At 38.7% G+C, this 16684-nt stretch overlaps 1 protein-coding gene across 12 annotated transcripts in view; it reads right to left on the reverse strand.

Annotated features, from left to right (window-relative positions):
* LOC119655711 (Down syndrome cell adhesion molecule-like protein Dscam2) overlaps window positions 1–16684 on the reverse strand; it is a 411078-nt gene that overhangs the window by 119265 nt on the left and 275129 nt on the right. For 2 of the 12 annotated variants that reach the window (XM_038061741.1, XM_038061743.1), the window contains exon 9: window positions 11019–11306. The exons of the other annotated variants lie outside the window; for them this stretch is intronic. In XM_038061741.1, coding sequence (XP_037917669.1) covers window positions 11019–11306 — 288 coding nt within the window. The remainder of the gene's footprint in view (window positions 1–11018; window positions 11307–16684) is intronic. 12 annotated transcript variants of the gene reach the window in all.

The following is a 16684-nucleotide window of genomic DNA, read 5'->3' on the forward strand; positions in this document are numbered from 1 at the left end:
GTGGAACTTTTAAAGGAAGAACAGAATCGATATAAATACTGTTAGAGTCTAGTGTTAAAGAAATGACAGTCTAAATAAATTTTAAGAAAAATCAACAACTACTCTGAAAAGGAAATATTTAAAAATTGAATTCAAACCATTAACGATTAATTCCGCCGAATACGAAACTGTAGCTGCTTTATTTCGGGCAACACACGAATAGTTTCCAGCGTGATGTGCATTGGCACTATCGATGTTCAGAATGCTATTTCGTTTGCCGCCCTTTGTAACTGTTATCCCGGAAAATGAGTTGATAGGATACCCATTGAATAGCCATTCAATATCAATAGGAAAATCACCATACGATATTAAACACATCACGGACACGGAAGCTTCGATATTTACTGGATCGTCGCCAAAGTCAAAAGGAGTAATTTTGGGAGGTACTGTTGGGGAATGGTATAAAATGTTGGTTTTTAACAGTTATATTTTAAATGAAAAAGTATTTATTAAAACAAAAATACAAATGTGACAATATATGGTATGTGCTTCCCGAACGTTGAGTGACAGACTGCAAGCAAAAATTTGGGATGGAGTAGAGAGCAATAGGAAGGAAACCTAATAAAGCTTCTAATAAAATAATGCTAAAATTATCCTCATGAACAACTCCAACCATTCACAATAAGTTCCGCAGAGTATGTTACTAAAGCAGCATTGTTCTTTGCAATGCAACTGTAGTTTCCAGCGTGTTGTCCACTGGCGCTGTCGATAGTTAGCATGCTGTTGCGTTTTCCACCCTTTGTTACTGACACACCAGAAAATGCGTTCAGACGAAATCCATTGAAAAGCCATTCAATATCAATTGGCAGGTCTCCGGACGAAATTAAACACATCACTGATACAGTATCTCCAAGATTCACAGGGTCATCACCGAAATCAAAGTGCGAAATTTTTGGAGGAACTTGTGTTGAAACCAAAACCAAAAAATTATCATTATATAACAAATTCTTTTTAAATATATGATGCACACTAGAATCAAAGATTAATGATGATTAGATGATAATTTTCAATGAGACTGTTTCAGTTTTATCATCAATATACCTAACGCTGTGAAGCCTACAGCAGCGAAACAACACAAAGACGAACGTAAGCATCCGTATCGCAAACGTCAAGAGATTGATTATTTCTTTACACAGCTTCTAAGCGGGATTGGAGGTTTTTATACCTACTTGCACAAAATTGGGAAACACACGCCTATTAGACCTTGTTTTTATGGATGGTCAGCAATTTTATGCTGAGGGGCATTAGCATATGGGGTCGTATTACGCATTACATTCGGATTCTCTTTCTTACAAAGAAGGTTGAATTTTATCAATAGAGAGACTGGGAAAGACTGGGTTTCTTTGAGCTAACAATTTCTCTTCCCTTCCTCTCGTTGGTGAAAAGAATTCCCTCGCTTGAAGGCTCCCTAAGGTGACACAGGGGGAAGGTTAGATCGAAGTAATATGTCAAAGGGTCGGAGACTAGTTCTCTGATAGAGGTTTCGAAAATGAATGTCTTTTGCGCCAATAGTGTATACGCCGAAGAAGGTTACTGAGGGTCAGCGAAACTACACTGTCATCGAGTCAAAATTAATCCAAAAAAAAATTTTGATATTCTACGCAGTCCACTACTGAACGCCCTGTGTAATCTGGCGATCCTGTGCATTTTGATAGCAATCCTACTATTATTAGTAGCAGGAAAATATAAAGAGTACATGACTTTCAGATTAGAGATACCCTGTATAAGTGATATCTTTGTCATTAGAATGCCAAACTGGGTTGTGAACTTATGGCAGTTACAGGTTTTAGAAGAAGCAAATTCATTCAATACGAGCTAAGGGACCTGTCAAGATTTAGAACCTTAATTACTAGTCAGCCTTCAGATGTATTTTTTTATTATATAATAATCGTTGGCGCAACAATCCATATTGGATCAAGGCCTTGAAGTGTGTTAGAGCACTTCATTCAAGACCGTAACAGTACACCACAGTACACTGTGGGAGGCAATGTGGTCAGCATTGCGCTCGCCCGAGATTATTACCCTGATTTGACTCAGGTACTCATTCACAGCTGAGTCGACTGGTGTCCGACATCCAATCACGATAACAAATTCGTCTGCCCCCAGCGAGATTTGAACGGCGACCTTCTGCTACGATAACCCAGCGCTCTAACCACTTGAGCCATCCGGGCACATTTTTTTATTAGATCTTCAAAATACACTTGCATTCTAATGGTCTTTACTTATGTCGGCGCCAATCCACTAGAAATTGTCGTCAATCCTAACCATATTTATTATGTAAAGTGCATTGCAACCGCAGAACGGTGTTCAAGCCTGCTATCAAAGGGATCCGATATGACAGTTCGGTCGCTATTGCCTTTAGCGCCAGATTAGTATACGTAACGTAATTATCTTAAAACCGTTGGGTTTTGAAAACTCAACAGATTTCCTCGAATTATACGAAAAACTTGCGATAAACGCCACCATATCTCTCGGGTGTGATAATCACGGTATTATTTGCGGAACTTAGATAGTTGATATTGACACGATTAAATCAGTCTACATTTTTCCTGACGGGAATCTCTAGAGTCTTGATACGTTCCGATATTGGGAAACAGAATGGAACTCTGCTCCTTCGATAGCATCTATACTTCCTCAGGGTGAAGTCGCAGATGGCGTATTGTAACAGTTGACAGTATATTTTTGAGCTACTGAACCCCACTAACGCCTTCATAATCCTTACTTCTTGAATATTTGTCTTTGAGTCTTATGTCTTTTGGTATTGTGAAGATCAGATCAAAAAGGTGACGAAGAAGCGCGTGCTTCGTCACCTTTTTTGATACTACTCAACTGTAATTATTGGGAAAGCAATGGAGCATTTATATCCTAGACAAGTGCGTAATATCATAGTAGTTGATTTTATAAATAAATTATAAAGGACATCTAGAGAAAATTAAATAATAGGGACCAAAAATAAACCGGAAATCAGTAAATCAAACTAAATATGAGTAAAATAACGTCAAACCATTCACTATCAATTCCGTTGAATATGTAACCGATGCAGCCTTATTTTTCGCGGTGCAGCTGTAGTTTCCTGTGTGTTGAGCCCCGATACTATCAATTGATAGCATGCTGTTCCGCTTCCCACCTTTTGTTGCAGTCACTCCGGAGAATGCATTTAAACGATATCCGTTGAAAAGCCATTCGATATCAATTGGAAGATCGCCTGACAAAATTGCGCATACAACGGTCACGGAGTCTTCTATATTAACTGGATCTTCGCCAAAGTCAAAGTGAGCTAGTTTCGGCGGAACTTTTAGGAGTAATGAAGGTTGTAGTTATTTGTTGAAACAGTAAAAATAACTAAGCTTAATATCCTAATGCCGGTTGGTAACGCTATTATCTGATATTAAATCATGTAGTCTTGATGAGGTAAAAAAAAATAGTGTAGTGGCTGCATCTGGAAAGCAGTTGTTAATTCACCTTCTAAGAAGAGCAAAATGAATTCGACAAATAATTTCGGTTGTGCCAGTCTTTTAGGATATTTAACCGACACAGTAAAAGCAACTGTTCGTTTCTCATTTGTGAAAACCTAACTCAGCGAATACAAGTATCCTTTGCAGTTGCTGCTTCAGACTAGAAATTCGACACTTCAGATATGGAAGATTCATGTATTTCTTATGTATTCCAACAAAGGGATTTTTAAAAAATACAGTGATATACTGCTATTAACTTTATTTAAACAGGTATCGGTGTGGAGGGTACTCTGAGGCCTGGGCATCGTAGCATCGCGATTTTTTTTCAGGTTTTTGAGAATAGCTTCATGGAAGAGATGATCAATTTCCAACCTCCGCACACCCCCTTTTACATTAGATGTCAGAACTGATGCTAGTTTCGAAATTTTTTAATTGAGACCTTTTATTTGATACCCCACATGACTATATTCCGTAAATTAGGTGGATGTTGCATATATGGGGACCTCCCTTTAAGGGCTTAAGCTAAAGTGAAAATTTCCAAAATTTAATACTTTTGTCCAATTTTAGATGGATACAGTCGGTAATAATGTCAAAAATTAGTTAAACAATTTGGAGCAAATCGGTTTAGGGTTTTATGTCTTTCTCTATGCTATCCCGCGCACCGATTGGTAATCGAGGAGTAACCGTTTCTGAGAGAATATGTGTGACAGACGAACAAACAGATAGTCAGGTAGTAAATCGTTTTAGTAAGGTTTTGTTATATCCGAAACCTTAACTGACTCTGAAAGACATGAGCACTTCAAACTAACTCAGCTGTGAGACTCAAACGAAATCAAACCTTCCAACATGTATGACGTCATACATAACACAGTCATATCCTGCGCTATCATCATTCGTGGCCTAGAATTTTTATTGCCCAGGTCAACGAGGATGGCTGGAAACTCTCGTAAGATTCAAATGAACTGAAGCTATTTTCTTTGATGAATCCCAGAAACCCAGAAACATGCTAATTGTACACATGGTGTATGTTACGAAGACTAGAAATTTCTATTGACTTTCATTGGTCTCTCCATATACTTGGCATATTTCCGATCGTACCTGTGGTGTGCGAGGGTCTTTTTCTTCTTCGCTTAGATAATAAGAGATAAGAGAGTGATGAGAAATCAAATTCTCCCAATTGAGCACGTGACAAAGCATTGCCATTTGTTTATCTGAAATTTAGCAAAGTAGTTGAGGAGGAAGCAAATAACCCCTTATTTGCTGCTAAATAAAAAAGAAGCGAATAAACTGAAATTTCATTAAAAAATCATGAGGAATGACAAATAAATTCAAATCGATCCAAACCGTTTACTATCAATTCCGCTGAGTAGGTGACCGATGCAGCCTTATTTTTTGCTGTACAGCTGTAGTTTCCGGCGTTTTGAGCACCAATACTATCAATTGATAACATACTGTTTCGTTTCCCGACTTTGGTTACACTTACTCCAGAGAATGCATTTAGACGATATCCATTAAAAATCCATTCAATATCAATTGGAAGATCGCCTGACAGAATTGCACAAACAACGGATACCGAATCTTCTATGTTGACTGGATCTTCGCCAAAGTCAAAGTGAGCTAGTTTCGGGGGAACTAGTTAAAGAAATAAACATAGTAAATTGTTTGTTTAATCAATAAAGATAAGTGGTAATGTTTTAATTCCAGGTATTGCTGCAATCAATCATATGGAAACATCTGGAAATAGTCCTTGGAGCAATGGATTTCTTTTATTTTGAGACTCAAATTAACTGTTTCGTTCTAAGCCCGTACGATCCAAGACACTTTGTACTCGCACCTAGTTATGTTTTCACAATTGTGATCACCTTCTGCAGTTTCGTGAAAGTTTTCTCCTTACCGAGTCGGCCTTAAGTCGTCTGACCGGCCAAAAAGTTTTTTGACACTCAGTATTAATCAGAAGAATATCAGTTTCTACTTCTTTCGGTAAATAATAAAACCCTTTTTAAAAATAGATGTTAACAATTCCAGGTAATGAGTAGGGGGAAAGTGGCCCTAAGCGCCTAGCCTAGCGTATTAATGACGTTTCCGAGGATGAGGTTGAGACCAAGTTACCCATGCCAACTGACGACGAAATTAACATGACTTCGAATTACACCAGCAAATCTATTCTAACGAGAGTATCTCCTGCTATGAACAAGGAATGTAACATTGCAGACGAAGACGACAGAAGTACTAGCGGATTTCCATCCACTCCATGAGCCACGTCAAATAGTGACTTCTCCATTCTGTCCGACGTGGGAGTGAATCAAAGAAGGCACCCGAAGCAGAGAAATTATGCCTTGAGGCCATCAAGGAGGAATACCGAGAAGATCGGTTCAACTTTTTCTGCCGGCGGAAAAAGAGAAAGCAGCAACAGGTGAGTGGTAAAAGCATAAGTGGTCTTCAAGTGCCAAGTGTCAGTGTTTGCTCTGCTTTTAGCGCCTCAAAGGCCAAACTGGAAACAACTTCTCTAATAACGGGGTTTAATATTATTTCCTGGAGCTTCTGAAATCGCTAAAGGAGAAGGGCCTAAAGGCGACAGTAAGAAATGCGAGGGATAATAAAACCCTAATTTTTGGGGAGTCCAGACGCTTCTTTCGTCTAGCAAATAGCAAAGGTTTTGCCCCACCACAAGGACCCTCCATCCTTGGGACTAAGTCCATTATTATCCGTAATCATCACAGGGAAACTGACCCCGAAGAAATTATAGCCGAATACACTTCAGAGCACTTACACAACATCCTTTATCAAAAAATTACTTTCGAAGAGGTGAAACTAGTGAAGCTTTCTATAATTTTGTAACTGCCAAAACTTCAGACATATAGCCCAAAATTGATCGATGCTTAAAGAGTCATCCACCTGAGGAAAGCTCAAGACATACGACTGAAATTCCAAAATGCTTTAACTACGGTCAAACTGAGCGTCCTGTCAGCTATCGCAGGTGTCCAGTTTATAAGGAAATGATATTCAGACAGGAAACTGCCGAAATCCGGATGGCAAGTGAGAAATCTTCAGTCAAGCAAACAGTAGCTCAACTTTTACAGAAATTAACCAGCAGTACCATATGCGCACTCTGCTAGGAATTCTCTTCCCAAAGCAGCGAGTCAAGCGAACCCCAAACAACGAGTAGCTTCCAAGAACTGGTTGAAACTCTCGCTTGTACGCCCAGCAATAAGCAGTACCAATTCATTTAAAGTTATTCTTAGCTTATGGAGTTAACTATTGCCACACTTAACTTCGGGTCCGTGATCACACGCCAAGCGTGTCACTGTTCAATTGTTAACCGACAATCTGAAGGTCATCGGATATAACATCATTCTGCACGATAACACTTCAAGCATTGTTCTCCTATTCTGAATAGACTATCCTGCAAACTTTTTCCGCTTCGGTGCAATAGTTAAAACTACCGATGGTGGATGGATCTTGATAGTCTCCACCTACATAAAATGTAATTCTAAAGCTAAGTAACTGGGCTATGACGTCAATTCTCAGTTAAAGTAAAAAAAAACTTATTTCTTGGTAGCGATTTCAAATGGAAATATAACTCTTAGGGTGACATGGCACTCAATACAAATGGGGAAACCCTCCTAAAGTGGCTAAACTAAAATGGATTCACAATCCTTTTTCGCCTAAGACAGAGCCCAAATTCAAGTCAGACTTAGCGCCTTAGCTGAACTTGAAAAAACTCATTATATCCCGCAATTTTTCAGATAAAGAAATTGACGAAGCCATAATTGTGGGCACCGACGCCATCAACGCTATTACAAACAGAAATGCGAAGCTAATAAATGTCTAGTAAGTTGAATATAACTTTTTACCCCGTGATATCATCATAACATGGCTGCACATGGAAGTCACAAGTATAGTGCAGGAACCTTAAACAAACTTTTATTAAATATGGAAATGAAGTCAATGCAGAATGCAAAGTATTGTTTCGTAGATCAACTGAAGTTAGCAGACATAAAACCCGGGCCTAATTCGTTTCAGAATATAAACAGCCTGACGGGTAAACAAAAGACCCGAAACTCCGTTCTAACTAAGAACAGAGAGTTTAGATTGACACTAGAAAAACGCAAGTCCTTGGGGAATCATTTGAGACTTAACTCAATACCACTCCGCCTCAAAATGGTCCGACATTAACTGCGATTGTTAAAGCGACAATCAGAAACCTCCTCTCCGAACATTTTCGACTACGAAAGTTACAGTCAGACCAGTGGATTCGAAATTTTTCCACAACTTACCACCTTGACCCACAACTTAATGATAAAAAATCAGGTGGATTTGACGAGATTACCAATTTCGCCATTAAAAATTTACCCATAGCTTCCCTCAAATTTTTAATGTATTAACAACGGCCATTTTCCATCAAATTGGAAAGTAGCGAAAATTATTGCGATCCAAAAGAAAGGCATCTTCTCCGCACCAAATAATTTCAGAGCCATAACATTAGGAGTACCACAAGGATCCATTTCAGAACCTACCTTATATAATATTTTCATGGCTGATGTTCCCATTCCTGAAACTTGCACTATGCGGCGCATTAGAATGAATTAGGCGAACACGCAATCTTGTACTTTGAGGAGACATATAGATTGTCATGGGTTCTAGAAGTGTCCATAAGAATGCTAAGCGCTTGACAATTAAAGTCAGAGCACAACAGTGAACAATTCGCAAACGAGCAAGTATTTGGGAGTTAAGTTTCACTAGCGCCTCAAGTTTAATCTGCACCTACAGCTCGCTGTCAGTAAGTCACGCGGAGCAGGTAACAAGACCTACTATCTTCTTCCAAAGAAAATAGGTTTTAATGCCAAGGTCAAACTGGTTCTCTGCAAGACCCTGATAAAACCCATAATCTGTTACAGGACACCTGCTTCAATGCTGCCATGACTGACTGCGCAGCATTTGAACGCCGAATTCTAAGCCATTGCACTGACCTGTCTTATGACTGGAAGACTAGAATGGTCCAAAAAAAACCCCAAAGTTTATCGCCCAGTAAAAGCGAAATCCAGAATACGTTCTCATGGAAAGGTTTTTCGAGAAAACGGAAGACCTCCCAATTCGGCCACTCTACCAACTTCTTTGGCCATATTTCTTAAGGTCTGCCAAATTGTGTGTAATAATCTAAAACCCAAACTCCAGTGTCTAATAACCTACAACCTAAAAAAAATTGGTTAAACCCAAGAATGCTGATACTGATGCGTACACTTCTTAGGGTGGGACAGAAAACTTTACTGTACAAGGTGGAATGTGAATGTGAAATGTACCCTCTGGATACAAAGTTAAGAAACTATTGTCATCTCTATTTGAGAACCAAAACGCATTTGGGAACCGGATTAGCTTTTTTTTAGAAGTTCTCTAATGTGAAAGCCTACGAATGTAGGATCCCAGTTTAGACGCTATTGTTTTGAGCCCGAACATTTGGAGATGGCCGATAAGACCATCGTCATTGACAATGGCCAAAGCGGATGGCCTTCGAGCCAACTCCGAATCCAAGCCAACATAGCAAAATCATTTTCATTAGAAAAGTTCTTCCAGTTGTGAAACGAACCAGAAACTGGAACATAAATTTTTCCATCCTTCCAGTTAAGATTTTTTTTAATGTACAAGCTCCTGTCAGCGGCTAAGCGAGGATAGCTGAAATATGGAATGAAAGCTCAACATACCAGAGTGATATTTATCTACAACTTACAACCTAAATTTTTGTTTGGAACTACTTCCTAAATTTGGTGCAATTTTGAACCTTTTCAATACATATTTTTCACTTAACGAAGGAAGGAAGGCATTGTAAGGAAATTCAAAAAGCAAAACCAAATTAACTTATTAAAGTGGTCTAAAAACAAAATTCACAAAAAAATTTAACTGCTGTTGCACAACAAACCATTTACGACTAATTCGGCTGAAAACGTTGAAGTATGAGCACGATTTTTGGCCACACACGTGTAATTTCCAGCATGTTGAGCACTAGCACTATCAATTGACAAGATACTACTGCGTTTGCCACCCTTAATGATTGATATCCCCGAGAATGAATTGATATGGTATCCATTAAACAGCCATCCTATATCGACAGGTTGATCTCCTGACGAAATTAGGCAAGTAACCGATACAGAGTCATCTAAATTCACAGGATCTTCGCCGAAGTCGAAGGGAACAATTTTCGGGGGTACTGGTATGTTTTAGGATGGAAAAAGAATAAGGAAAAAATAGTTATGTGTCGGACCTATGATTAAATTCAATGAGGAAATAATACTACAAGTAAAGAATCTTATTTTAAGGAAACACTAGAATGTTCCAACCATTAACAACTAATTCAGCCGAATAAGCGGCGGTATCGGCTCGATTTTTAGCAACACAAGTATAATTTCCAGCATGCTGCGCTCCAGCGCTATCAATTGAGAGGACACTGTTCCGTTTCCCGCCTTTCATGATTGATATTCCGGAGAACGAATTAATATGGTAACCATTAAATAACCATCCGATATCAACTGGTTGATCTCCCGACGAAATCAAGCAAGTAACCGATACAGAGTCTTCCAAGTTCACAGGATCATCACCAAAACCGAAGGGTACAATTTTAGGAGGGACTTTTTCGGGGAAGAAAAAAATGTTTTTTTTGTTAAAATAAAACTTTAAATGAATTTAAGAATAAATGCTGAAAATCTATTATAGGCAAGTTGAATTTTTCTAACCGTTGACCACCAAATCAGCTGAGAAAGTAGCATTACTGGCATGATTTTTTGCAACACAAGTGTAATTTCCTGCGTGTTGTGCACCCGCACTGTCAATCGATAACATACTATTTCGTTTTCCACCTTTCATTATGGATATCCCCGAGAATGAATTGATTGGATAACCGTTGAATAGCCAACTTATATCTACAGGTTGATCCCCCGATGAAATTAAACAGGTGACGGATACGGAGTCTTCCAGATTTACTGGTTCATCACCGAAATTGAAGGGTACAATTTTGGGAGGAACTTTTTTGAAGGGTCAAAATAAGAATAACATGTTAATTTTTTTTTGTAAAAGAATGAAAATAAAAGAAATTGTTTAGAAATTTTTGAGTTTTCTTAGAAATAGTCAAACCATTAACAATCAACTCTGCTGAATACAAAACGGAAGCAGCTTGGTTTTTCGCCAGGCATGTATTATATAATTTCCTGCATGCTGTGCATTCGCGCTGTCTATTGTCAGCATACTGTTTCGTTTGCCGCCTTTCAAAACCGAAATTCCAGAGAATGCATTTATATGGTAACCGTTGAAAAGCCACTCGATATCAACTGGATGATCTCCAGATGATATGATACAAGTGGCAGACACTGTATCTTCAACGTTGACAGGTTCATCCCCAAAACTGAATGGGACAATTTTCGGAGGGACTTTTGGAAGGGTAGACAATAAAATTGATTGAAATTAGAAACACAAACTATCAAACTAAACTTAGTTTCTAAGATGAGCACGAAAAAGAAATGAGACTAAATTTCAAACCATTAACAATGAGTTCCGCTGAAAATGTCACACTTGCTGCTTTGTTTTTCGCTAAGCAGCTATAGTTCCCAGCATGTTGGGCGTTCACGTTGTCAATTGTCAGCATGCTGGTTCGTTTTCCTCCTTTCATTACTGAAATTCCGGCGAATGAATTGAGTCGGAAACCATTAAAGAGCCATTCTATATCGATTGGTAGATCTCCCGATGGTATTAAACAAGTTACTGACACTGACTCTTCAATATTCACAGGTTCATCGCCGAAGTCAAAGTGAGCGATTTTTGGAGGAACTTTTAGGGAAAGGAACAAGAAATCAAATCAGAAAATAAATACAAAATAAGCTTTTAAATTTAGTTCTATACGCTATCTAACCATTAACAATGAGTTCTGCCGAGAAAGTGGACGAATCTGCCCCGTTCCGAGCAAGACATGTGTAATTCCCAGCATGTTCAGCTTGTACTGAGTCTATATTGAGGAGGCTGGTTCTCTTGCCTCCTTTCATCGCAGTAACACCAGCAACAGAGCTAATTGGTTTCCCATTAAAGAGCCAGTCGATGTTTATGGGAAGATCCCCTGATGATACTAAACAATTTACAGACACAGAGTCTTCGAAGTTCGCAGGAGTTTCACCGAAGGTAAATTCTACAATTTTTGGAGGAACTAGGAAAATAAGAAGGGTTACTGAAGTGCCATCTATAATTGGGTTGTCAGTTCAAAATTTATGAAGACCCCTATTATCTTTTGCTATATAAATCCGCCATAACATTTGATTGCAATTGGTGTTATATATTCTGGGTTCAGCAACAAAAACCTTTAACATCGCAAATATTTTGGGTATGAAAAGATAGGGGTAGGGATGGAAAAAATTCAAAAAAATAAAATAAAAGAGAAATAAAAAAATCTAACGAAATATATGTAGTCATGGAGTAGATAAGATAAGCAATACCATTCACAATCAATTCCGCCGTATAATTAACAGACTTTGCCATATTCGACGCAACACAAGTGTAATTTCCAGCATGTTCGCCGCTTACGTTATCAATACTCAGTGCTGAAATTCTTTTTCCCAGCTTTGTTGTTGAAATACCACCACCTCCATTTATTGGACTTCCATTGAATACCCAGTAAAATTTCACTGGAAAGTCTCCAGACGTCACTAAACATTGTACACTCGCCGAATCACCAAAATTTGATGGTTCTTCGCCAAAATCGAAGGGTGCAATTTTGGGAGGAACTGGACAGTCAAGATCATCAGGAATTTCGTCGAGCATGCAACATAAGGATAAAAACGAAACAACGAAAAATATTCATCAATTTACATTGTAAACCTTATACAAACCATTAACTTTTAACTCAGCAGAATGATTGGCATGATCGGCTCGATTTTTGGCAAAGCAGGTATAGTTGCCGACATGCTTCTCAGATACCGAGTCAATTGTTAAAACATAGATTCGTTTGCCGCGCATTTCTTGGAGAATTTGTAGCTGAGGTTCAATTGGTGCACCGTTAAGTAACCAAGTAACGCTTACTGGTAGATCTCCGCCAGCAATAGTGCATTGGACCGACACAATATCACCGAAACTCATAGATTCTTCGCCGAAGGTAAATGCAGCAATTTTCGGAGGTACTATAGGTGGATTAGGGAACAGGATAGGGTTAGCCAAATATTTTTTTCTGATTGTATTTTGTTTTAAAATAAACAGTAGAACTAAAAACGATACAACAATATGATGATCAGAAAATGATTATGGACGAAGTGAGAATCAAAAATAAGAGTCAAACCATTCACAACGAGCTGCGCTGAATACTCAGCCGTTCCAGCAGAATTTGACGCGATGCAACTATAATTTCCAGCGTGTTGAGCATTGACAGAGTCGATCATCAAATTATTTATACGCTGACCCCGCTTCTCCAGGAATATGCCCATGTCAGGCATCACCGGGTGCTTATTTAAGGTCCAGATTACTTTCACTGGCAAGTCACCGCCTGATATCGTACAATGAACCGAAACTGGTTCACCATTATTCATTGGTTCGTCACCAAAACTGAAGGGAGTGATTTTGGGTGGAACTTGAGGAGAAAAGGATGTTAGTTGGAAGCTGAACTAATGAATACAAAAATAAAAGCTCTAAAAATTCTGAAATCGTTATAAAGAAAATTCCGAACCATTCACAATTAACCGAGCAGAATGCTCGGTCATACCAGCGCGATTTTTAGCCTGGCAAGTGTACATTCCGGCATGGTGACCTGCAACTGCTTCAATGGTGAGAATGTTCACACGTTTGCCAATTTTTGATACCGAAATGTCAAAATATTTTGCGATAGATTCATTGTTTAAGGTCCATGTCACTTCGATTGGAAGATCACCACCCAATATGGTGCATTGGACGGATGCTGGTTCACCGAAGTTCAAGGGCTCTTCACCAAAGTCAAAGGGAGCAATTTTTGGTGAAACTGGATGTAAAATAAACATTTAATCAAAAGAGACAAGGAGCTTGATTGTTAAGCAAAGTGGGAAAAATCAAATAAAACAACAACAATGTGGGAAAATTGCTTTTATTTTAAATACATTTCCTGAAGCTTAATATTAAAATACTTCATTTTTACTTGGCTGTTTATAATAAGGGAGGTAAATTTATAAGGAAAAGTTGGTAGGACTTCCGCGTAACCGTTGAACATTCTTCGAGTTATTTAATCATCTCTAAACAAAAGGATGGGGTTTGTATCTTAAGATAACATCTGTTCAATATCAGTTAAGAAAAACGAATTTGAAATTTTTCGAAGGAATCAAACTTTTGTAAATTTACCAGATTTTATAGTGGTGATGAAGTTGAAGGCAAGGTATTCTTTGAAATGAAAATATTAAAGCGCCAAAAAAAAGTCAATATTTTAGTTGTGTTATTTTATGGAAAGTGACCACGATTTTTACGAAAAAGGCCCCCAACATTCATAAGCACCTGCCTTTATTGCCCTTTCGAAATACTTTGGCCGGCACAGCCTATAAATGTGTTGATCAGAAGACGGAAGTGTCAGTGGGTAGATCACACATGAAGCGGGGCTAACAAATTTTGCTGGCAATGTTATGTAGTGGTGAAATGCGCAGTTTTTCCAGAAGAAGTGTAATGAGATGGTTGGAACCCTTTTAGAAGTTGTTACTATCTGAGATAGGGCTGAGAAAAATCTATTATTTTTGGTGAAGTCTTCTTGGCTTAGTGGTTAGATCGGTGTAATTTGAAAATGAACGCTCGTCGTTCAAATCCCACTGCTGACAGGGCGGTTTGTACCGAAAACCGAATGGCGGTTATTAGTTGACTAAGTTAAATTAGGGTACATAGACGAGCGTGATGTCCGCCATTTTGGCGAACAATGTCAATGATTCGAAAGTTAGCACACTCACATTTCAAGACCTAGATTCGAATTGGAGTATTGTGCAATCGATTATTATTATTATGAGAAATAAAAGACTAATAATAGAATATTCTAGACACTCTTTCAAGTGTTGCTTGCCTGTGTTATTATGATAAAATGCTACAATACGTGGCTACAACGTTAACACAACATATTATACAATTGTTTCTTGGATGACAAACCAAGGACACTGCCTTATAAAAGCATGGTTCTGGCTAGTATCGAAAGCGTCCATAGGGCAGTGTAGCATTTTTATGAGAGGAAAACTTTGTTAAGTTCATAGGTTTCGTTTAGGCCTGGCTCTGGTTCGTGACTCAGATTTCAGAGAATGTGTGCACCAATAGTACAATGCCTCATTGGATTTACTGGTGGTAGTCACGAACTGGACCGCCAATTTTACATAAAACTAAACATCAATTATTATATATTAAATCCGATAGGCAATAGGCTTCTTTAATGTTGAAAATGGCGAACACTCGGCTGAACCATTGGACAACTGAATGTGTTTTACTGGAAGCGAAGAAGTAAGCGCAAAGTACAATAACATCTTCTGAGAAACATTCGAGCGAACCTCACCTCCCATGACGCCAAAGAAAGGAAACACAGCTTGGTGGCGTTTACAGATAAAAGAATGCCAAAGATACTTCTTACTGAGCTCTATATCCATTAAAGATGCGAGTTAATGTGAACAAGCTCTGAAAGGCCTGAAGAAGCCTATCAGATCGGCTAAAGGGCCATCTAGGATACCTTTCGGTATTCGGGTTCACTTGAGACTTGGAACTATACGTAAAAACTGGTCCAGTGAAAGGCCGTAGCCAGCAACTCCGAAGCGAATACGGGTGAAGAATGGTAGGTATATTGAAAGCGACAGGGAATAGATTTTTGAACATAGCCACCACTCCAAAGACTGTTGGAAATTTGGAAACCCAGAAAACCTTTTTCTTTCCTGGGAAGTAGAAGGGATGAATGGTGTGCTTTGGGTTAGGATACTAGGAATATATATCGTTTTTGAATATTCTGTATTTATATTTCAAAACTTGGCGAGCTGACCTACAATGAGAGGAAAAAATTTGCAGCAAATAGTCTGGATTATGTTTTCTACAAGGATAAATCAATTCATTGGCCGGTTCTTTAGAGATATGAATCAGTCGGGAGGCGACAAATTGATAAGTACATTCTCCAGGGAGCATTTCATTGCAGTCAATACATCCACGAGAAAAATTAATCTGCCCAAACAATACTCTATGGGTTCATTACCAAGCTTGAGAAGGAAATATCTTTTGAGTGCGTTCAGGAGTGGGGGATTCCAGATGACTGTATTTGCAATACTATACGCAGGAAGGACACTTCAAGGAATTAATATCTGTTACCAGAGCGACATATAAAATGTCACGTGCAACATATAAGTAAAATCTCAGACGAATTTGACTTTCACAAAAGAATCCATCAAGATTGCATTATCTCGCCGATATTATTTCCGCTTATTATCGATGACGTTCTTCAATCTACCTAGTTCGGAGGACATAGACGGCTTCAATGGATGATGACATCTTGTCTAGAACACCTCGACTACGCTGATGACATATGTTTGCTCTTTCATCGAGTTATGGACCTATGGCGTATAGCAGAGAGGAGGAGTGCAAATTTCTCGCAAAATCGTGAAGGCAGCAAAATCTAAGAATCGATAGCAGTGGTGCATATACGGGTTTATCGTTATACGCCCCTTTGTTGTTTATGGCAACCATAATTGATTTCAGCTATTCGAATCGTTCAAGTAATTAGAGCGCTGGACTGTCGTAGCGGAAAGTTCAAATCTTACTGGTGGCAGAGGGATTTGCTATTGTAACTGGGTGTCGGATACCAGTCGACTCAACTTTGAATGAGTACCGGAGTCAAATCAGTGTTATTATCTCGGGTGAAAGCGATGCTGACCATATTGCCTCCTACAGGGGGTACTATAATCCTGTAGTGTACGTTACGGTCTTGAATGAAGTGCTCTAACACACTTCAAGGCCCTGATCCAATATGGACTGTTGCGCCAACGATTATTATTTTCGAGTTATCACAATCTCTCAGATTTGCTGCATAAATCTGTAATGAATTTTCTTCGATGTATGCATGCATTGTCTTCGGAGCAACAGTAAGCAGTAGTAACCGAAATGTGCCAAGATAAATTTAAAGAATCGGTTCCAAACTACGCTATCCGTTGATATTAAAGCGACTATGGACCCTTTAGGATTTCATTAGAATACTATTCAAG

Source organism: Hermetia illucens, chromosome 4 (assembly GCF_905115235.1).
Source record: "Hermetia illucens chromosome 4, iHerIll2.2.curated.20191125, whole genome shotgun sequence".
NCBI classification, from domain to species: Eukaryota; Metazoa; Arthropoda; class Insecta; order Diptera; family Stratiomyidae; genus Hermetia; species Hermetia illucens.